The 24,478-nt window shown below is 39.8% G+C and overlaps 1 protein-coding gene and 1 pseudogene across 10 annotated transcripts in view; one reads left to right on the forward strand and one right to left on the reverse strand.

The window, feature by feature from the left end:
* The window catches only part of TTC6 (tetratricopeptide repeat domain 6), a 281,858-nt gene that overhangs the window by 166,249 nt on the left and 91,131 nt on the right, over positions 1-24,478 (reverse strand). For 8 of the 10 annotated variants that reach the window (XM_051822786.2, XM_051822782.2, XM_051822783.2 and 5 more), the window contains exons 7-8: positions 16,728-16,869; positions 686-790 (exon numbers count right to left, since the gene is read on the reverse strand). In XM_051822786.2, the coding sequence (XP_051678746.2) occupies positions 686-790; positions 16,728-16,869 (247 nt within the window). Of the gene's footprint in view, positions 1-685; positions 791-16,727; positions 16,870-18,617; positions 21,361-24,478 lie in introns of those variants that run through there. The other 2 variants (XM_051822791.2, XM_070053732.1) reach the window with 2 other exon arrangements.
* Positions 18,896-20,581, forward strand: LOC127483743 (aspartate--tRNA ligase, mitochondrial pseudogene; annotated as a pseudogene).

Genomic DNA, 24,478 nt, shown 5'->3' on the forward strand with positions numbered 1-24,478 from the left:
TTTTTTTCTTGTTGATCTCTAGTTTTATTTCTTTGTTGCTTGGGAAGTTACATGGTATGATTTCGATTTTATCTAATTTTCCGAGATATGATTTATAGTATAATATATAAGCTATCCTAGAAAATGTTCCATGTGCAGATGAGTAGAATGCATATTTTGTAGCTGTTGAATGAAATGTTATATAAATGTCTGTTAGGTCCCCTTGTCTATGGTGTGATTCAACTCTGACATATATTTTTGACTTTCTGTCTTTCTGTCTGAATGATCTACCCATTGATGACAGAAAAGTGTTGAAGTCCCCACTATTTTACTGGAATTTGTTTTTCCCTTTAGATCTAATATTTGCTTTGCACATTTGTTTAGTCTTGTGTTGGGTACATATACATTTATGATTGTTAAAAAGAAATATATGTAATATATAAAATTATAGCAATATATTATATGAATACATAAAATCATAATTTTAGTATATAGGTACATGTTTATACAAATATGTAATGATACATACTTAGAATTATTTAAACATATATGAGTAAAAATAATATCTGCAGGGCCATCTTGATTATAGCAGTAGTTGTCTGACAATTAATTGCCCAGTAAAATTTAATATCATAATCAATTATACAATTCAATTATTAAATAACAACAGCAATAATAGTAGTATAAAACGCATTCAATATGTTACCTCATATTTTGGATACAGGGTTTTCTTCATGACAGATTCTGGAACAGAGAATTTAGGAGCAGCTGGACTCCACAACAACTTTGAAATCCCTGGGTAAGCAGGCACCTTAGAAAACAACAGAAAAGGTTATTAGAAATGGCAAACAAATGACCTCTAAGGTAATTTAATTTTTATAACAATTTCAATTTATTTTATAATCAGAGGCTTAATGTGGCACTAACAATAATGTATAACAAGTAAAAAGCAAAGACCACTGTTCCTCAGCAGTACAGACAAGAGCTAAAAACAAAGCTATCAGAACTGATAAACCAATTCAGTAAAGTTGCAGGTTACAAAAACAGCAGCTGTTTTATATGTTAATGATGACTCACTGAAAAAGAAATTCCTGGGGCCCAACACTGTGGCATAGTGTGGAAAGCTGCTGCCTGTGGCACTGGCATCCTATATGGGAGCAGGTTCGAGTCCCGGCTGCACTTCTTCCAATCAGCTTTATGCTATAGCCTGGGCAAGCAGTAGAAGATGGCCCAAGCGCTTGGGTCCCTGAACCCATGTGGGAGACCTAGAAGAAGTTCCTGGTTTCGATCAGTCCAGCTTACGCTAAAAGAACATGTAGGGGGGCCGGCTCTGTGGCGCAGTAGGTTAATCTTCTACCTGCAGTGCCGGCATCCCATTTGGGAGCTGGTTCTAGTCCAGGCTACTCCTCTTCCAATCCAGGTCTCTGCTATGGCCTGGGAAAGCAGTAGAAGATGGCCCAAGTCCTTGGGCCCCTGCACCCACATGGGAGACCAGGAAGAAGCTCCTGGCTCCTGGCTCCTGGCTCCTGGCTTCGGATGAGCACAGCTCCAGCCGTTGCAGCCATCTGGGGAGTGAACCAATGGAAGGAAGATGTTTCTGTTTCTCCTCACTGTCTGTAACTTTACCTCTCAGATAAATAAATCCTAAAAAAAAAAAAAAAAAAAAAAAAAAACACGACGAAATCCCATTCACAATAGCCACACACACACACACACAAAATTTAGGGTTAGAACTTTGACATATCTTTTGAGAAACATTATCCAACCCATTATCATATGTTAATAATAAGGGAAACTGAGTATGGAATATATGGAAAAATCTTGTATTGGGTATATAAATTTTCTTTAAATATAAACTATTCCAAAAATTAAAGTTTATTATCAATAAAATAATAAAATAAGTGATAAAAAGAAAAATAATTTTGAAAAATAGTTTTAAGCAAAAAAGAATAATTTATTTAAGGCAAGAGCTTTAAGAAAGGGTGGTAAGATTTTAAAATAGCTGTTTTAGCCCGTGAAATTAATGGTAATTATGGATTTTTAATGTTTTTAATTGGCTTTCAACATTTACTTGTACCATCCATTTTTTTTCCCAAATGATTTGTCTGTCAGCAGCAAAACAAGCTCAAATGATTTTAAAGTATCACCTTGTAAGCATTATTGTAGGATAGTTATATGAACTCTTAACAGTGATATCTCTGGTGTTGCAGATATTACATAGACTTCCCAGAAGAATATATGAAGACCCAAACCCAGTAAATAAAAATTCTCAATTTTAAGGTTACAATGAATTTTCAGTACTCTTATTTCTAGTCAGAGGCACCTCAACTACCCCACACACTTGACCATGCGTTTCCTACCTACCAGCAGCCTATTTAGAGGAAGGTAGATTTTTCAGGTGCCTAATATAGGAATTCAAAATTGAGTTTTCAGTCTCTCCTGTCCTCAGTTTTGCTAGGTACACTGCATCACTCTTTGCTGCACAGACATAGCATCAGAGTCCTTGTTAATGAATAAACTCTTCCAGAATCAGATGAAAATTCTTCTTCCAGAGATCAACTAGAAATTAACAGCATTTCATGTAATCAAGTGACATGTCACATACAATACAGTGATCCCTTCTATGTAGTAGACATCGGCAGCTTAAGCAGTCAGAACAAAATTATTACCCTTGATGTAAGAAGGACACAGGCCTCAAAGTGGAAAGCAAGCAGGAAAGTATCACTAAACAACAGCACTTTGCTCTCAAAGAAAAGTGTAGATGCACCTTCAGTAGAGAATTTATCAAATCCAACTTGTAAAGAAATACTAATCATGATAAATTGGTTTATGCAGCAATGCTCAGAACACTGTAAGAGTGGCAGGACAATGATGAGAAAACCGCACGATCAGTGGCTGCTAGAACTAACACGTGGGCAGAGACTGTCTGCCCAGCTGAACTACTAACTAGAAAGCATGGGGGTTAATTCCCTGTTTAACAGCTCCTGTAGAGCCCCTAGGATTATGATGTGTATTACAACCCAATTTAATAACTCATGCTCACACCAACCACCACAGGTCAGAATTCTGTCCAACAAGGGAAAGAGACACGCAAATTAATTTCTAGGCTAAGCAAAACTTCATTAAAGGAAACATGAGGCAGAACACCAGTTTCTAAAATGTAGTGTACGACCCTAGAGAACACTACTAGCCTTTTTCACTACATTGACATTTGCACTGATGGTGCCTATATATATATACACACACACACACACATACATACATATATATATAAATCGACAGTCTTTTAGCATGAATCAAGGTAGTAACATCTTCAAAATGCACTTTAAAGGCAGGAAAAATGTTACCTATTAAATGTCAACTGTTAAGTATGCATATTTTAATATTCAATATGATTCAAACCACAAAATGCATCTGTGGTCACAGCAAGTACGATGGTGGTTCTGAGAAACAGCTCAGGCACTACTGTTTGAGTTGTGAACTGAAGTGGCCAACACTTAAATGTCAGAGGAGAAATATCAAACTATAGTTACTGAGGCTTGGATATGTGACAAGAATTTTCTTGACAAAGAATGACACAAATCTCTAACTTCAAATAAAACCCTTCAGAGTATTTGTGCCAATGAAAAAAATGGAGCTTTCGAGCAAAAGTTATAATTTTGGAAAATACATGTCCCTCACCATGACCTTCCACAGGGCCCAATGCTAAACCCTCTCTGATAATATTTTTTAAAACATTTATTTATTTATTTATTTGAGAAGGAGAGTTAGAGATAGTGAGAGGGAGAGACAGAGAGAAAGGTCTTCATTCCGCTGGTTCACTCCCCAGATAGCAGCAAAGGTTGCAGCTGTGCTGATCCAAAGCCAAGAGCTTCCTTTGGGTCTCCCACGTGGATGCAGGGGCCCAAGTACTTGAGCCATCTTCTACTGCTTCCCCAGGCCACAGCAGAGAGCTGGATTGGAAGTGAAGCAGCCGGGACTTGAACTGGCGCCCATATGGGATGCCAGCACCGCAGGCAGAGGATTAACCTACCAAGCCACAGAGCCGGCCCCTCTCTGATAATATTTAAAAACGTGTTTTTGATATTGTAAATAGAGCACAATATGTCAACATGGGAAGAGCTACATAACTCAATGATTGGTATTTTCCAATTGACTGCTGCATGAGATTTTAATATAACAACATGTGAAAAAGTCATTGATATGGTTTCAGATTCCAATTGCCATGAGCTTTACTGGGGTTCATGTAATACATTCTCTTTTTGATTTGCCCTTTTCTTTTAAATTTTTTTTCTAGTGGCCACAATTTGTATTAAGCTTTTTATTTTGAGATAACTATAAATGCACATGCAATTTTAAGAAAGAATACCCACCTACTCTTCACCCGATTTACCTCAAAGTTAATATCTTAAAACCCTCAGTACACTTTCATTTCTGGAAGGCTAATATTGATACAGTTAAGATATAAAATATTTCCACCAACACAGATCCCTCGTGATGTCCTTTGAAGCCACACTCACCCACTTCTGAAGCCCAGGAAATTATTTCCATAATTTTGTCATTAATCATAATAAAATCATGCAGTGTGTAATCTTTTAGCACTGTTTTTTTCTTTACAGCATAATTCTCTGAAGAGTTATCATTGTTGTGCATTAGCAATAGTTCACTTATTTTTATTGCTGAGTATTATTTTATTGCTGAGTATTATTTCTACAGTTTGCTTAACCCAATAAAGGATATGTAGGCCTTCCAGTTTGTATTTTATGAATAAAGCCGCTGTAAACATTCCTTGCATAAATTACAATGTGATTGGAGCTGGTGCTGTGGCATAGCAGGTAAAGCTGCAGTCTGCAGTATCAGCATCCCATATGGGCGCTGATTCGAGATCCGGCTGCTCCACTTCCAATCTAGCTCTCTGCTATGGCCTGGGAAAGCAGTAGAAGATGGCCCATGTCCTTGGGTCCCTGCATCCACATGGGAGACCTAGAAGAAGCACCAGGATCCGAGCTTCGGATTGGCCCAGCTCCAGCTGTTGCAGCCACTTGGGGAGTGACCCAGCGGATGGAATATTGCCTCTCTCTCTCTCTCTCTCTCTCTGCCTCTGCAACTCTGCTCTTCAAATAAAATAAAATAAAATCCTTTTTAAAAAGTTACAATGTGATTAAAAATTTCATTTCTCTAGGACAAATGCCCAGGCATGCAACTTCTGGGTCATTGGTAGTTTCAAGTATAGTTTTTCGGTGTGTGTCTGTGTGTCTGTGTGTCTGGGTGTGTGTTTACTGTCAAACTGTTTTCTAGAGGCCTATATCATTTTACAATCTCATCTACCCGAGTGTTCCAGTTTCTCCATATCCTCACTAGCACTTGATTTTGTCACATAGTTTTTAACTATTCTGTAGTGATATATCATTTTACTTTTAATATGCCTTTCTCTAATAGTTCACAATGTTGAACATAGTTTCATATGCTAATTTGCCACCTACATAACCTATTCAATGAAATGTCTATTAATGTTTTTTTCATGTTTTCCAGTTAGGATCTTTGTTTTTAGCTGTTGAGTTTTGAGAATACATTATCTAGTATGAATATTATTTCTTTGCTGGATATGTGGTTTTCCAAGTCTGTATCTTGTATTTAATCCTCTTTTAAAAAAAAAAAATATTGGGCTGGCCCCGTGGTGCAGGGGGTTAATGCCCTGGCCTGAAGCGCCAGCATCCCATAATGGGAGCAAGTTCGAGACCTGGCTGCTCCACTTCCTATCCAGCTCTCTGCTTTGGCCTGGGAAAGCAGTAGAAGATGGCCCAAGTCCTTGGGCCCCTGCACCTATGTGGGAGACCCAGAAGAAGCACCTGGCTCTTGGCTTTAGATCAGTGCAGCTCCGGCCATTGCGGCCAACTGGGGAGTGAAACATCAGATAGAAGATCTCCCTCTCTCTCTGCCTCTCCTCTCTGTGTAACTCTGACTTTCAAATAAATAAAATAAAAATAAATCTTTCAAAAAATTATTTATTTGAAAGTCAGAGTTACAGACTAAGAGGAAGAGACAGAGAGAGAAGAGAGAGGTGAGAGAGAAGAGAGGGAGGGCAGGTGGGCGGGAGGGAGGGTAAAGAGAGAGAGAGAGAGAGCTTCTTCAGGTCTCCCACATGTATGGCAGGGGCCCAAGACTTGGGCCATCCTCAGCTGCTTTCCCACGTGCATTAGCAAGGAGCTGGATGGGAACTGGAGCAGCCGGGACACAAACTTCTGCCCATACAGGATGTGGGGTAACAGGCAGCAGCTTCACCCACTTTGCCACAGCATGGGCCCCTTGTATTTAATCCTCTTAACAATCTTTTGCAGAACAAAAGTTTTTAATTCTAATGAAGTTCAATTTATCAATTTTTTCTCTTGTAGATAATGCTTTTGGTGTCAAGAATGCATTGCCTATCCCTAAATCCCAAAAATCAACTTCTACATTTTCCTACAAGTTTTATAGTTTTTGAAGATTTATTTACTATTTGAAAGACAGAATCACAAAAAGAGAGAAGGAAAGACAGAGGACAAAAAGGTCTTCCATCTGCTAGTTCACTACCCAAATGGCCACAACAGCCAGGGCTGGGCCAGGCCCGAGCCAGGAGCCAGAAACTCCATCCTGTCTCCTACATGGGGGCAGGGGCCAAGCAGTTGGGCCATCTTCCACTGCTTTCACAGGCACATTAGCAGGGAGCTGGATCAGAAGTGGAGCAGCCAGGACTCAAACTGATGCCCATATCAGATGCACTGCTTAACTCACTGCACCACAAGGCCAACACCTAGCTTTATAATTTCATACTTTATAAATGCAAAAATCTGTGAACCATTTTAAGTTCATTTTCTCATGGGCTGCAAGACTTAGGTCAAGACTTATTTTTTGTTTATCTTAAAAAATTTTTTGGCCATCACTGTCCAATTTCTCTAGTAGCAACTGTTGAAAAGGCTATCCTAACTACACTGAATTGCTTCAATTCATTTATGAAAAAATATTTGTGCATATCAGTGAGAGTTTATATGTGGGTTTTCTACTCTATTCCACTAATCCATGAATCTATATACTCACCAAGATTTGATTACTACAGCTAATATAATGAGTCTTAAATTCAGGTAAATTCATTCCCTTTCATTTTTCCTTTTCAAAATTGTTTTAACGATCCTAATTTCATTGCCTCTCCATATAATTTTATCTAAATCTGCAAAAAAAGTTTTTACTGGAAATTTGAAAGGAACTATTCTAAACCAGTGTGTCAATCAAGGGAGAAATGACATATATACTATGTTGATCCTTCCAATCTTTGAACATGGAATCTCTTTTATTTAAGTCACACTGATTTATTTCATCAGCATTTTGTAGTTTTCAGCATTGAAGGCTATACGTGTTGTGGTGGACTTACACCTAATTATTCCAGTTGTTGAGCAGTTATAAATGGTATTATAGTTTTAGTTTCAGTATCCACCTGCTCATTGAGAGAAATGTAAGAACAAGACAGTTCTTTCAGAGCCAGCCTGTGACATAACGGGTTAAGCCACCACCTGCAGTGCCGGCATCCTATATGGGTGCTGGTTCAAGTCCCGGCTGTTCCACTTCTGATCCAGCTCTCTGCTATGGCCTGCGAAAGTAGTAGAAGATGGCCCAAGTCCTTGGGCCCTTGCACCCACATGGGAGTCCTGGAAGAAGCTCCTGGCTCCTGGCTTTGTATCTGCCCAGCTCTGGCAGTTGCAGCCATTTGGGGAATTGAAACAGCAGATGGAAGACCTCTCTCTATCTCTCTGCCTCTGCCTCTGCCTCTCTGGAACTCTGCCTTTCAAATAAATTAATTAATTAAAAAAAAGATTGAGTTCTTTATGCTTATCTTACACCTTGTGAATTTAGTGAGCTCCATTATTAATTCTGTGACATTTTTCTTTTATAGATTCCTTGGAATTTTCAATGTTGACTAATACATCATCTGCAATAGAGGTGATTATATTGCTTTCTTCTGGTCTGTATGTTTTTATACTCTATTCTTACCTTATTGCATTGCCTAGAATTTCTAGCATATATGGAAGTTAAATAAGAGTGGTGAGGAGGTGGGGACAGCATTGTGGCATAGCAGGTTAAGCTGCAGTCTGTAATGCCAGCATCCCATACGGATGCTACTTTGTGTCCACTTCCCATCCTGGGAAGTACCTGGGAAAGCAGCAGAGGATGGCCAAAGTTCTTGGGACCCTGCACCCACATGGGAGACCTGGAAGAAGCTCCTGGCTCCTGGCTTCTACATGACCTTGCCCTGGCCATTGCAGCCATCTGGGGAGTAAAACAGCAGATAGATGACCTATCTCTCTCTCTCTCTCTCTTTCTCTCTCCCTTCCTCCTTCCCTCCCTCTCTTTCAAATAAATAAATAAATAAAACTTTAAAAGAGAGAGAGAGGTGAGGGAAAAACACAGGTTTTCACTATTACATATAATGTTAGCTGTGGATTTCTGTAAATTTTTATTACCAAGTTGTAAAAAGCTTCCCTCTATTCATATTCTTCAGAGAATTTTTATCATGAAAATGCATGTTAAATCTTGCCAAATGCTTTTTTTGCATTGATTAATATTACCATATGATTTTTTTTCTTCTTTATTCAATTAATAATATGGATTACACTGGTGAATTTCCAAATACTGAGGCAGCCCTAAGTCCCTGGAATAACTCCTTCAGGTCATGGAGTATAATCCCTTTTATTTATTTTTTCATTCTGTGCCCTACTGTTTGTTAAGCATTTTTTTTTTATTTATTTGACACGTAGAGTTATAGACAGTGAAAGAGAGAGAGACAGAGAGAAAGGTCTTCCCTCCATTAGTTCATTCCCCAAATGGCCGCTATGGCAAGTGCTGCGCCGATCCGAAGCCAGGAGCCACGTGCTTCCTCCCGGTCTCCCCTGCGGGTACAGGCGCCCAAGCACTTGGGCCATTCTCCACTGCTTTCCCAGGCCACAGCAGAGAGCTGAACCAGAAGAGGAGCAACCGAGACTAGAACCCAGAGCCCATATGGGATGCCGGCGCCACAGGTGGACGATCAACCAAGTGAGCCAAGGCACTGCCTGTTAAGCATTTTTACATCTATTATAACCAAGAGAGCATCTTAGTCTGCTTTGTGCTGCTAAAGCAGAATACCTGAAACTGGGTAATTTAACAGAAATTTATTCGTTCACAGTTCCGGAGGCTGAGAAGCACAAGACCAACGTGCTAGCATCTGCTGTTGAACTTCTTACTGTGCCTACATGCTGGGAGACAGAAGGGCAAAGTTGGGAAAAGTGGGCTGAACTTGTCCTATGATCATGGCATCAATTCTACCCACAAAAAGAAAGTCCCTGATGATTAATTACCTCTTAGGCGTTCCACCTCTTAATATTGTTACAATGGCAATTAGATTTCAACATGGCGGGGTGGGGAGGGGGACAAAGATTCTAACTGTACCAAGGACATTGGTCGTCTGTATTTTTCTTTTTGTGGTGTCTTTTTCTAATTTAGGGATCAAAAATGAATTGAGAACTGTTCCCTCTTATTTTCTGGAAGAGACTGTGTAGAATTGGTATGAATTCTTCCTTAAGTGTTTGATTGAACTGTTGCTAGCAAAAGCATCTGAGCCTGAAGATATTTGGGAGAAGGGAGGGCATTTTTTAGATCAGCTGTAGACCTATTCAAATTATGTTTTTTAACAGGATGAGTTGTGAAAGCTTATGGTTACTGAGAAATTGCTCCATTTCACACACTTGTCAGTCTGATGTATGCAGAGTTGTTCATAGTATGCTCATTTTATTCTTTTGATGTCTGCATGGTCTGAGTGATACTTCTTATTTCATTTCAGACATTGGTAACTCGTATCTCATCTCTTTTTTATCCTGTCAGTCTGGTTAAAGATCAGTTTTATTGATCTTCTCAAAAAACTAGCTTTCTGATTTTCTTTACTGTTTTTATGTTTTTTATTTCATTGATTTCACCTCTTTATTATTTATTTTGCCAGTTTGCTCTGGTCTTATTCTGCTCTACTCCTTCTTGGCTCTAGAAATGAAATGTTAAATTCTTGATTTGATACCTTCTTTTTTCTATTGTAAGCATCTGGTGCTATAGATTTTCTTCACAACACTCTTCTGTTTCTCAGAAGTTTTGATATACTACACTTTTTCACCCAGTTAAGCATATCTTTAAATCCCTTGAAATGTTCAACCCTTAGATAATTTATAACTATATTATTTAAATTCCAAACATTTGGAGATTTTTCTGCTATTTTCCTGTTATTGACTTTCTGTTATCTTCCTGTTATTGCTTTCTCTATACTGGTATATGTTTCACAGGAACTGAAAAGCATACCTATAATGCTTTCGTGGGGTAAAGGGTTCTATAAATCTCAATAATATCCCATTGGTCATGTTGAGTTCTTCTACATCCTTGCTGATTTTCTGTCTAGGGGTTCTTCTGTCAATAGTTGAGAGATTGATGTTGAAATCTCCAACTAGAACTGTGGAATGTCTATTTTTCCTTCCAGCTCTATTAGTGTTTGATTCATATATTTTGTAGTTCTGTTGCTTGGGGCATGCACTTTTCAAGATTGCTATATTTTCACAGTGTACTGACACTTTTATCATAAACTAATACTCTTCTCTCTCTCTGATAATTTCCTGAGTTTGGAAGTCTGCTTTATCCATTATTAATATGGCAATGCCCATTTTTCTTTAATTAATGCTTATATGATGTATGTTTTTATCCTTTTTCTATCAACCAAGCTATATTGTTATATTGTAAGCCTTTCTCTTACAGAAACCATATAGCTGGGTCCTGTTTCCCAATCCTCTCTGTCTCTCTATGTTATCTGATTGATGCCTTCAGACCATTTATATCTAAGTTGGGTTGTAAGTAGGCTTTTTTTGTTGTTGTTTTCTGTTTGTTCTCTCTGATTTGCTACTATGTTTTCTTCTTTCTTACCTTCCTGAGAGTTCAAGAACATATTTTTGAATTCCACTTTTACATATGATACTATTTTCAGAGTATCTCTTTGTATAGCTTATTAGTTATTACTTTAAATACTTCATCATATGTCATCATTTTATCAGCTCAATTGTCATCATTTTACCAGTTCATTACCTCCCTTTATGTCTATCTACCCTTCCCTACTTATAATATAATCATCTTAAGTACTTCCTCTATATGCATTTACAATTATATCAGGGTGCCTTTTACTTCAACTGAAAAATATAATTTAGAAAACTTGGGGCCAGAATTGTGGCATAGCAGGTAAAAGCCATAGCCTGCAATGCTGGTATCCCATATGGGCACCTGTTTGTGTCCCAGTTGCTCCAGTTCTGATCCAGTTCCCTGCTAATGGCCTGGAAAAAAGCGGCAGAAAATGGCCTGAGTGGATGGGCTCCTGCCACCCATGTAGGAGACCCAAAGGAAGCTCCTGCTCTTGGCTTCAGCCTGGCCCAGCCCCAGCCATTGCAGCCACCTGGGGAGTGAACCAGGAGGTAGAAGAGCTTGCTCGCTCTAACTCTTTCAAAATAAATAAATAAATCTTAAAAAAAAAAAAACTCAAAAGAAAGAAGCCCTATTGTATTTATTCATATTTTTTTTATTTGACAGGCAGAGTTAGACAGTGAGAGAGAGAGACAGAAAGGTCTTCCTTCCATTGATTCACCCCACAAATGGCCACTACGACTGGAGCTACACCGATCCGAAGCCAGGAGCAAGGTGCTTCCTCCTGGTCTCCCATGTGGGTGCAGGAGCCCAAGCACTTGGGCCATCCTCCACTGCCTTCCCGGGCCACAGCAGAGAGCTGGACTGGAAGAGGAGCAACCGGGACTAGAACCTGGCGCCCATATGGGATGCCGGTGCCACAGGCAGAGGATTAACCAAGTGAGCCACGGTGCCAGCCCCTATTCATATTTTTACCTTCAATGTTCTTTGTTCCTTTAAGATATTTCTCTTATTTATTATTTTTTCTATTTACTTTCCATACCCATTTTTAATGTTTTTATTTATCTATTTTCATTTTACTTGAAAATCAGAGAGAGAGAAAAAGAGAGATCTTCCATCTGCTGGTTCATTCCCCAAGTGCCTGTAACAGCCAGAATTGGGTTAGGCCAAAATCAGGAACCTGGAACTCAAGCCAGGTCTCCCGCAGAGATGGCAGAGAGGCAAGCACTTAAGCCATCTTCTGCTGTCTCCCAGAGTGTCCATTAGCAGGAAGCTGGAATTGGAAGTAGAATCCAGCTTCTCTCATATGGGATGTAGGCATCCCAAGTAACATCTCAGCTACTGTACCAAATGCCCATCCTAACCCTAGATGTTCTTTTAAAAAAAAAAGATTTTATTTATTTATTTGAGAGGTAGAGTTACAGACAGTAAGAGGGAGAGACAGAGAGAAAGGCCTTCCATCTGCTGGTTCACTCCCCAGATGGCCGCAACGACCAGTGCTGTACTGATCTGAAGCCATGAGCCAGGTGCTTCTTCCCGGCCTCCCACATGGGTGCAGGGGCCCAAGGACGTGGGCCATCTTATACTGCTTTCCTAGGCCACAGCAGAGAGCTGGACTGGAAGAGGAGCAGCTGGGACTAGAACCCGGCACCCATATGGGATGCCAGCGCTTCAGGCAGAGGATTAACCTACTGCGCCACGGAGCCAGCCCCCCCAGATGTTCTTTTAGCCTAAGTCTGCTGGCAACAAATTCTCTTAGTTCCCTTTCATCTGAGAATATCTTCGTTCCCCTTCATTCTCAAAGGATACTTCTCTTCATATAGGATTCTGGGTTCACAGCTCCTTTATATAACTTTAAAAATGAAAGTTCTACCACTTAATTCTGGTGTCCAGTTTCTGATGAGAAATTCCTTTCCATTTAAATTGTTTTTCACCTATAGGTTACATGTCACTTTTCTTTAGTTGCCTTTAAGCTTTCACCTTTAGTCTTCAGAAATTTGACTATTATATGGCTTGGTGAAGATTTCTTTGGATTTTTCCTGTTTAGGGTTTGCATAGATTCCTGAATCTGTAGGTTCGTATCTTTTCCTCAACTGGTGAACTGGTTAGCCATTATTTCCTTCAATATTTTTGCCTTTAGCCGGCGCCACGGCTCACTAGGCTAATCCTCCACCTTGCGGCGCCAGCACACCCAGTTCTAGTCCCGGTCGGGGCGCCAGATTCTGTCCCGGTTGCCCCTCTTCCAGGCCAGCCCTCTGCTGTGGCCAGGGAGTGCAGTGGAGGATGGCCCAAGTGCTTGGGCCCTGCACCCCATGGGAGACCGGGATAAGTACCTGGCTCCTGCCATCGGATCAGCGCCGTGCGCCGGCCGCAGCGCGCAGGCCGTGGTGGCCATTGGAGGGTGAACCAACAGCAAAGGAAGACCTTTCTCTCTGTCCCTCTCTCTTGTCCACTCTGTCAAAAAAAAAAAAAAATGTTTTTGCCTTCTTTTTCTTCTCCACCTGGAATTGTGGTAACCCAAATGTTAGATCTTTTGCCACGTTCCTGTAGATCCCAGAGGCTCTGTTAATATTCTGAAATTTTCAGTCTGTTTTCTCTTTGTTGTTCAGATTGGGTGAATTTTATTGTTCCATCTTCATCTCATTAATTCTTCCCTAATTGAGTTCACTAGTTCTTTCACTGATTCTACTTTTCAGTCCCTCCACTAATTTTTTTTATTTGAGTTAAAATTTCACACCTGAAATTTCCATGTGTCTTCTCTGTATCTTCTATTTCTTTGCTGCCATTTTTTCTACTTCCTTTCTGAACCATTTGTGAAATTTGTTTCAAGTTATTCACAATTATTCACTGAAACATTTTTATGATGGCAGATTTGAAATCATTGTCTGATAATTTTACTACGTATCATCTCACTGTTGTTACCAATTGACTGTTTCTCTAATTCAGTGTGATTTTTCCTAACTCTTGATAGAAGCAGTGATTTCCAATTGAAATCTAGGTATTTGGGGTATTCTATGAGAATCTGGATCTTATTTAAAAACTCTTGGGGCCAGCATCATGGCGTTGCATATTAAGCCACCACCTGTAAGACCAGCGTCCCATATGAGTTCAAGTCCCAGCTGCTCCACTTCCAATCCAGCTCCCTCCCAATGTGTCTAGGAAAGCAGCAGAATATGGCTTCATGTGTTTGGGCCCCTGCACTCATGTGGGAGACCTGGAAGATGCTCTTGGCTCCCAGTTTGGCCTGGCCCAGCTCTGGTTATTGCAGCCATTTGGGGAGTGAACCAGCACATGGAAGATGTATGTGTGTGTGTGTGTGTGTGTGTGTGTGTGTCTTCCCCTCTCTGTGAAACTCTCCTTTCAAATAAATAAAACCTAAAAATAAAATAAAACAAAATAAACTCCTGTTTACCTAACCCTCCACCAAACTACCTCTCCTCCAGTGAGAAGGGAAGAAGTGGCTCATTACTACTAGATGGGGGTGGAGGTGGAAACCCGCATCCCCATAGGTCTCAACTGACAGGTGGAGAAGCCTTATTACCATTCTATCAAGATCAAATTCCCAACTCCAGACTGCATCTTCTATGTCACTACCCTGGCAACAGTGTTGGAGTACCTTGTGATAATCCAGCAGGTGTGGTGGTCTAGCCCTCCCACTAGGCTTTTGTTGGTAGAGGCAGGGATGGAGCCACAGCTTTTTGCTGTGGTTGGATTTAGTTTTTTTCCCCTAGTGTTTGTCTAGAGTAGACAACTTATATTTGTCTTTTAAAATTCTGTTTTTCTTTGGCTAGAAACAGCAAGCTTTCTGCTGGGGCTTTTCTTCATTTTTTATTTTCTTTTTTTTTTTTTTTTTTTTTTTTTTGACAGGCAGAGTGGACAAGAGTGGACAGTGAGAGAGAGAGACAGAGAGAAAGGTCTTCCTTTGCCATTGGTTCACCCTCCAATGGCCGCCGCGGCCAGCGCACCGCGCTGATCCGATGGCAGGAGCCAGGAGCCAGGTGCTTTTCCTGGTCTCCCATGGGGTGCAGGGCCCAAGCACTTGGGCCATCCTCCACTGCACTCCCTGGCCACAGCAGAGGGCTGGCCTGGAAGAGGGGCAACCGGGACAGAATCCGGCGCCCCGACCGGGACTAGAACCCGGTGTGCCGGCGCCGCTAGGCGGAGGATTAGCCTAGTAAGCCGCGGTGCCAGTCTTCATTTTTTATTTTCTATTCATTTATTTATTGTCTTTACTTGTTGGTGTTTCTGTATTACCAGATTGTCTCTAAACAAGTCTAAGATACATGGAGCAAAATAGATAAACCAGGAAGTTTACTCACTACCATCTCATCTCATTCTTCCCAGCTAGAATGCCTCTTTCTCTTTACCTGTAGAGTGTTCACAAGTGTGTAATGTCCAGGGTTTTTAGTCACACTTTGTAGAAAGAATAAGGAAAAGTGATTTTCTATCAACGTTCTGAGAGTGGATGTCTTGCAATGAAATTTCAAGAAACTATCCCCATATTAAGTTTTGGTATATTGTCAAAGAATATCCATAATTGCTTAAGAAAGGCTATTGAAATATTTGCATTTTCCAATTACATGTTGGTTTGACAGAATTTTATTCATATACTGCACCCAAAAAAGTGACAAAACTGAATGCAGAAGCAGATATGAAAATATAGCTGCTTTCTATAAAGCCATACAATAAGGAAATTAAAAGAGAGAGAGAGAGAGAGAGAGAGAGAGACAGAGAAAGGAAAGAAGGAAGAGAAAGAGAGAAGGAGGAAGGGAGGAAAGAGGGAAAGAGAGAAGAAAGAAAAAGAAGAAAGCTTAGTTTTCTCACTACTATTTCTGCTTTCAAAATACAATTTTTTGTGAAAATATATTATTTATGTAAGCATATTGATTTTATTACTCCTAGTCAAAATAAATATTTTAGCATTTTCTCCATTTTCATTTCTAGTCAATAGATATAACTCACTTTAACAATTATTGAGGTCCTAAGTAAATTTTTAGGTACAAAAAAGTAAAAAGTATAAGAAACTGTGAGGAAAAGAAAAATAACATTAGAGAAAATTCATGACCAGTGCTGTGGCGCAGCAGGTAAAAGCCCTGGCCTGAAGCGCCAGCATCCCATATGGGCGCTGATTGGAGACCCAGCTGCTGCACTTCCAATCCAGCTCTCAGCTATGGCCTGGGAAAGCAGCAGAAGATGGCCCAAGTCCTTGGGCCCTGCACCCGCATGGGAGACCCGGAAGAAGCACCTGGCTCCTGGCTTCAGATCATCGAAGCTCCGGCTGTTGCAGCCAATTGGGGAGTGAAACATCAGATGGAAGACCTCTCTCTCTCTCTCTCTCTCTCTCTATCTCTCTATCTCTCTCTCTGCCTCTCCTTCTCTGTGTAACTCTTTCAAATAAATAAATAACTCTTTTAAAAAAAAAGAAAATTCAAAGTGTTAATGACCTGTGATTACTTTAAAATTTACTGTATATGGGTGAAGTGGTCATTTTTCCATTCAATTACTATTTATAGCCATTGTCTATATTCTTACTAAACTAGAGTCTTTTGCTTTTTATTTGTTAAACCTTTTATCCAATGAAGCATTAAGTCTTTTTACTGTAATGTAAATTTAAAATATTTTATCTTAAAAATTTTTTAAAAAATGTAGAGGAGGGAAGTGTTAGAGGGAGACGGGAAATGGGAGTAGGGGGGAAGGAAATATCATTATATTATAACTGTATACATAAACTATGTTGAATCTGTTAAAAACTAAATTTTTTAAAAAAAAACTATATTTCAGTTTAAAAAAAATCTTACTTCTTCTCCCAACACTTGCAGATAAGGTTTCTGAGCATGCTCTCCAGCTGTCTGTGGCAATTCAGGGAATATCCCTGGTGCTGTCGAAGGAATACTAGCATATTCTTGATTCTCACCCATAACAGGAATTCCATACAGTATTCTACAGGGTGGGAAAAAATCAGTTTTTACGTCATTGATAATATAGTTGTTTGCTTTAGTTTCATACCTCAGCTGAAATAAACACATTGATATTCGTCATCTGTACTAAACAATTTGTTTAGAAGTCAGATAATAAACAATGAGAAATCATCCAAAATAATTTATATTTTGTTCTAAATACATTATCCTTTGTGTGTATATTTTTATTTATTTGACAGAAAGAGAGAGATAGAGACAAAGAGAAAGCTCTCTTCAGCAGGTTCATCCCCCAAACGCTTGCAACAATCCCCAGTTGTGTGTAAACCAGGAGTCAGAACTCAATCCAGTTCTACATGAGCAGCAGAAACACAACTATGTGAGGCCATCACAACTGCCTGCCATGGTCTGAATTAGCAGGAAACTGGAGTCAGGAGCTGGAGCTGGGTTCCAGAGGTCTATCATAATCAGCATCTTAAACACTAGACGAAATGCCCACCCGTCATGATAGTTTTGCTTCATTACATTGGAATAATAAATTTACCTTAAGAAAGTCCAATTCAAAAAGAAGTAAAAAGATCTTTATCTTCTATCTCTCACCTGCACTCCATTCCATTTCATCTCGTGCACTATGGCAAAGCACCAGCTTAAGCAGCACTGGCTCCTCAAATTATAGTTTTCCTTTTTTGATTCACATCTTGCTAGCATGAACAGAAAATTGTTTGGGCATCAGGTGTTCCCTTCTAGTCTACAAGCTACTTATATAGAAGATTACATACGGGGGTCAGCATTGTGGCACCATCTGCAATGCCAGCATCCTATGAGTGCTGGTTTGAGTCCCAGCTGCTCCACTTCCAACCCAGCTCCCTGCTAACATGGCTGAGAAAACAGGAAAGATGACCCAAGTACTTGGGCCTCTGCCACCCACATGGGAGACTCAGATGGAGTTCCAGACTCCTGACTTTGGCCTGGCCCATCCTGGCCATTGTGGCCATTTGGAAAGTGAACCAGTAGATGAAAGACCTCTTTCTCTCTGTCTCTCACTGGATTCTTTGTAACTCTATCTTCCAAATAAATAAATAAACTTAAAAAAAGAATACATATGGAAATACAAAACTTAAAACCAAAAGCCTTAAATGGACTAGAGATGAGATAAATTAAAAAATATGAAGCCAAAATGTGTCACTAATGACTGAGCCATAGACTGCTGGAAAATACAAATGCAAGGGGGCTTGGCTTACAGTAGCCATCAGAGTGTAGACTCAGGCTCTAGGAGAGTTTTAGATTTGCTAGCCTTCTACTTCCAAAAGACCTGCTCAGATCTGAAAGATGAGACTACTTCTTGTTTCTGGTTCTGACCTGGGAGCCTTTAGGAATATATAGAAAGAAGAAAAGGACATGTGCCCCTAAATTGTGTCTGGCTCGTGCCTAGCACTTCTGTGTGAATTCATTCTCTTGTCACCTCTGGATGCATCATTGTTGAATAGAAATGGAAACTGATTCACCGAGATGGGGAAAAGATCTTTCCCCTATGCACACTCCCAGGGACCCAAAAGCCCTTGAAAATTTATCTGGTTTCTAGATGTGTCATCAAATGTTGTGAAGATGGGGCTTAAACACTGGAGAAGAGAGTGGGAACTCCTAAAATTTTGCCAATACTGTATACTTCCAAAGCTGACTTCTGACCACTGGCCAACACTGAAAGCGTGGGATTTGTGGTTATCTCTCACCATTCTGTAGCTCCAACATGTACTTCCTTTCTTGGTTACTCACCTCAGCTATACACAGGTTTATCCAGACCCAATGGAAGTACCACTCAGCCAATCTGGGGTTCTCCATCCAGAAGTCTGGTGCTCAGTTCACAGGGGCTAATTCTAGGTGAAAACAGCACAGACATGTCTCTGCCCAGCCCTTCTGTCTGTTGCCTAAAGCAGGAGTGCTTTTATTCAACTTTTTCCTCAGTCTTAACTGGATGGCCTATATGTGTAGGTTTTTTCTCTTGAGTTTTTTAAAAAAGGCTGCTAAAAGGATTCAGGAGCTTTGCAGTCTGAACCAGCTACGTGCAGAGAATTGTGTTCTCACTTGGGCCAAGAAGTCCTCTGTACGAATGCATTCAGTATCGAAGCAAAACATCTTTCTGGTCCTAAGAGATTTCCATGGGTTTGTACAAGTTGCCATTCCTCGGGATAAGTCAGAGACTTCTGTGAAGGTTTTATATGAAGTCCCTGTGGAATCTGTGGTACAAGTGTCATCAACAGTCATTTCTTGACCTTCAGGACAAGAGAATCCAAAAAAACACCAACAGATGTGATTTCAATCTAAGTTAAAATAGCTGAGCTTTTGAACTGCTACCAGGAACTGCCTTGTGAAATTAAGGACTTTGTGCAGAAAACAGAAGCTCTTCATTTGTAGCTGTACAGTTTCCAAATGCAGTATTAACTTGTGACTGAGGTCCAGCATGGTCATGAAAATGCACAGACATCTCTGTTGGAAACCCCAACGTGGCTCAAGAGAACTCCAGAGAGCTGAAGAGAGTTTTTAGGGCCACCCAGGGAATCTGGGAAGCTTCGATCTCCCATTCAGAGTCTTCAACAGTTGAAGCAGATGGTTGGACGCTTGGACAGATGTTTTCAGGCTATGCGATGCTATCAAGATGAAGACTCAAGACCAGACAGCCAGCCCAAGTCTACTCAGATTGCTGAGATGCTTTGTAGACCAGATGGGATCCAGAGTTTAACTGAAAGTTGCTTCAGTACTTCTGGCCCAGCAACAATCCTAGGGTGGTTATTCTTCTTTCTATGATTTTTGCTGAGGCACTCACCACATATGGAACTGACAAAACCAACAGTCACTTTGAGATGAAGAGCACAGATATCAGTAATGTGTTCACACACACATAGATTGTATTTCCTCAACATGAGCTTAGAAAGTCCCCAGGGAACTGTCAAAGCCCTATGTATCCCTGAAGGAGTAAAGTACTTAAAAAGCAAAGACATTGGGTCCACTAAAAATCTGAAACTGACTATTTTAATCAGGAGGTTTTATTTATATTCCTATAGACCAATAAAAATTGGAATGCTTGCATTGCTAAATTCATAATGAAGGAGTAAAGATTGGAATTAATCAGCTGAATGGAGAACCAAGAGGAAGGTGTGATTGTGCTTCCAGAGAGCACAAGAAAGCACGCACTTTGTTGAGAATGTTATAGCTGTGATATGTTGACCTGGAATTAAGGAGAGTCGTGCTCCATGATGCAGTTCTGTTCTTCCCTTTGTGTGGTGGACTTTCCAATCTTCTTCCTTCCCAAGGAGCAAAATCCCACAGAGTTGGAGTCAGCCCATTACTCACTTACTGCTCCCCAGCCTAGTGACTCTGACTCTGAGAAGGTCCATAGCCAACACTGTGACATGGCAGTGGGCCAAATTCACAATGCAGAGCTGTGGCTTTACATCCTGGAAACAATACTAGAGAGAAATGGGAAATTTCTGTCCCCTCTGCTCCAGGCTTTAGATTATTTGGCTCACCCTCATGGAGGAATTTCATTAGGGTTAAGACAATGAAGCTCCAGAGATGTCACAACCTGCCCCAAATCCTTCCAGGGACATGGTCTCATGAGCAACACCCCAGATCCTGTCCCTCTTGAAGGACTGATGCCTTATCCTATCTGGATTTCCTGACCAATAAACTCAGAGGCAGAAAAAATCTCATTGAATTACTCACATAAGTCAAAAAGTTGAGCTTTTGAGTTTTGGTCTTTGTTTCCTAAGGCTAAAATCAGATGCAGCATTCTGCCATAGACCTGACAAGCCTTTAGGTGGAAGTAATCTAGACAACATTCTTCATCACAGTGAAGAAACAGATTGAATATATTCAGTATTTGCTTGGTAACGTGCATCACTAGGACTATTTTGGAGGATGGGACTTTTCTGGAAGTTCCTGTTAACTTGGAGAGTTGTGAAAGCCGGCTCTTCGGTGAGTTGATGTTTTCTAATCATGTTTTCCATATCAAATGTAGATTATTCACTTTGGACAAAGGTAATCTGATCATGTGAGAAATGTAGGAAAATGTTTGCCCCTGTGAACTGGTCATTGATGGAGGGTTCAGGATACCCAGTCACATTAAAAGAATTATAAATTTAGCTAACAAATGCATTTCAACCATCATCATAATACAGTAGGAAGAAGCATAATGTAATTCAAAAACATCACTATTTGAAATAAGTGTCATAAAAGCTTATTCAGTGTTTCACCTTAAGTACGTTACATAAATTTAGCCTCCTTTCCTGCTCATGTGAAATGCAAACAAAACTTTCCCTAGCCACCTCACAGGGTTGTTGTTGCAAGAATCAGAGTAGATAATAAATGAAGAAGAAAATGTAAGTGAAAATGCTTTGAATAACTATGAAGCATTACACAAATGTAAACAAATACAGGTGTACCTACATGTATTTTATCGCTTAAGATCAAACAAAATTATTATCTGTCATAAAAGAAATACAGTAATTTTATGAATCAGTATATGTTTAAATTCCCTTTGTAAAGAAAATCATTAATCTCTTAATAATATTTTCTTTCAATTCTAAGTAATTTAACATACTAGTTGACTTCACAGCAACCTCAAATGTATAAAGAAGTGAACAGTAAGTTTACTTACTGTAAAAAATTCTTTACAAAATACTTCAAAAATACTTAAAAATAAAATCTTTAAAATACTTTAAAAATACTTTAAAAATTTCTTTAAAAATACTTAAAAATAAAAGCTATTATAAATTAATTTAAAATGAGGAAAATACATTCATTTTTATATTGTAGCACTTACTATAAAATAAATATAAAAGGATTGCAAAGTAGGCTTATACAGACTATATAATTTTCACACGAAAATATTTAGAGATATTGTTCCCTCTAACTTTATTCCCCCAAAAACCCTTTTAAGTAATACAAACTTCATGTATTTCATAAGTACAACTTTGAGAATACAGTCATTCTTCCCACTATACTGGCTCTCCCACCCACTGTCGTACTCCTCCTCCTCCTCCCTCTCCCTGTTTGCTCCTGTGAATAGGAGCAAAATGGATGATGGAGGGTTCAGGACACCCATCCCCAGTCCCATTCTCCACTAAGATCCATTTTTTTACATAAAAATATGTATGAATTTATTTATATAAAACACATTTCAAATATCAAATGCACAAAAATCAATTCTTACTCATTTTCTCTTCTCCTTAACTTTTTTTTAACTTTTATTTAATAAATACAAATTTCCAAAGTACAACTTTTGGATTATAGCAGCTTTTTCCCCCCATAACCACTCTCCCACCCACAACCATCCTATCTCCCACTCCCTCTCCCATCCCATTCTTCATCAAGATTCATTTTCAATTATCTTTATATACAGAAGATCAATTTAGTATATACTAAGTAAAGATTTCAACAGTTTGTACCCACACGGAAACACAAAGTATAAAGTACTGTTTGAGTACTAGTTATACTGTTAATTCACATAGTACAACACATTAAGGACAGAGATCCTACATGGGGAGTAAGTGCACAGCGACTCCTATTGTTGATTTAACAACCGATACTCTTATTTATGACGTCAGTAATCACCTGAGGCTCTTATGAGCAGCCAAGGCTATGGAAGCCTATTGAGTTCACAAACTCCAATCTTATTTAGACAAGGCCATAGTCAAAGTAAAGTTCTCTCCTCCCTTCAGAGAAAGGTACCTCCTTCTTTGATGGCCCATTAAGATCCATTTTTGATTAACATTACACATAGAAGATCAACTCTATACTAAATAAAGAGTTCAACAATTTGCACAAAAAAAAAAATTCTGTTCCTCCACTTGAGACAAGTGCTGTTCAAAGTTACTGTTTCTTGAAGTTAATTTCACTTTTTTTTTTTTAGAAACTTTATTAACTTTAAAGAAGTACCCAAGAATTATACATCTTTTGTGAGCACTTAAACATAATTATAATACAACTCTTTGAGGACAGAGGTCCTGCATGGGAAGTTAGTGCACAGTGACTCTTGTTGTTAATTTAATAATTAACACTCTTATGTATGACATCAGTGATCACCCAAGGGTCTTGACATAAGCTGCCTAGGTGATGGAAGCCCTTTGAATCCACAAACTCTGTCAGTATTTAGACAAGGCCATAAGCAAAGTGGAAGTTCTCTCCTCCCTTCAGAGAAAAGTACCTTCTTATTTGATGACCACTTCTTTCCCACTGGGGTTTCACCCACAGAGGACCTTCATGTAGTACATTTTTTGCCACAGTATCTTGCCTTTCCATGCCTGAAATGCTCTAGGGGGCTTTTCAGCCAGATCAGAATGCCTTAAGGGCTGATTCTGAGGTCAAAGTGCTATACAAAGTGATTGTCATTCTATGAGTCTGCTGTGTGGACTGCTTCCCATGTGGGAGCATTCATCCTTTTTTAATTCTATTATTATTACCAGATAACCCTATCCATATAATCACTTTAACACTTAAGATGGTATTATAACTACCCAGCTTAAGGGGATTTGGAGTCCCATGGCAAGTTTTTAAACTATATCCTTAGAAATAAGTACAGAGAAATATATGCAGAACTATACAGCTTTATAGTAACAAACATCATACACTTCATAATTACAACTTCCCACCATACCCACCCTTGCTCCCCTGCTCCCACCCTTCCTCCTCTGCCCTCTCATATTCCCATTTCTTTTTTTTTATGTTTTAAGATTTTTATTCAGTGGTAGAAATGCATAGGAGATTGAGGGCCCTATCTAAAAGAGAGATAAATCTGGATTCATACCAATTATCAGGAGCCTGCCACATAGAGGAGCAAGCGGGCCAGGAAGCATGGGGAGGGTGGCCCATAGGCCAAGCACCCTGGAGGCATAGGCCAGCAAGGGCCCACAATGGCAAAAGGCCAGAAAGAAGGAAGAGAGCTGGGCACAGCATGTTCCAGGCTTTTAATCCATTTCCAAAGGGGAGTGGATAATTAACCTGATTGATGGGTGGGCACAAGGTTCCACTCTTATTTTTTACTGAGTTCTATTTTCAATTGACTTTATTCCCCTTTGGAAAACATCACCATCTCAATGGTTCAAACTGAGCATCTCTTCCTCTCCAGCTTTTCTGTGGGCCCCACTGGCAATCACTCATCCTCTCTACTCTCTCCTTGCAGTATCCCTCCTGTCCATTGCACCTTCTCTCATCTGAGTCCTGTGATAACACCTTCGCTGATCCTTTTCCTCCAGACACTTACTCCTCCAATCCACGCTACACATCTCTGCCTGACTTGACATCAGTCATCCTCTCTCCAAAACACTTTAATGACCACACACACACACACACTCACTCAGTATAACCCAAGCTCCTGAGCCTGAATGTCAGGGTCCCCCACAGTCTGAGCCCCATCAGACTTGCCAACCCTACTTCCTAGCCCCGATCCTCTACCAAATCTACATTCCCTATGTAAAAGATGTCCAAGAAGCTGGGATTCCCAAGAGGCAATAGAGGAGACAGGAACACCAAATGTGTGAGCTATGGAAATGACAAAGGTGAGGCCTTCAGATCTCTTCCACGAGACCTCTACAAAACCCTCTCTGCTCAAAATTCATTTTTGCCTCCCTCATTTTCCT

Source organism: Oryctolagus cuniculus, chromosome 12 (assembly GCF_964237555.1).
Source record: "Oryctolagus cuniculus chromosome 12, mOryCun1.1, whole genome shotgun sequence".
NCBI lineage: Eukaryota > Metazoa > Chordata > Mammalia > Lagomorpha > Leporidae > Oryctolagus > Oryctolagus cuniculus.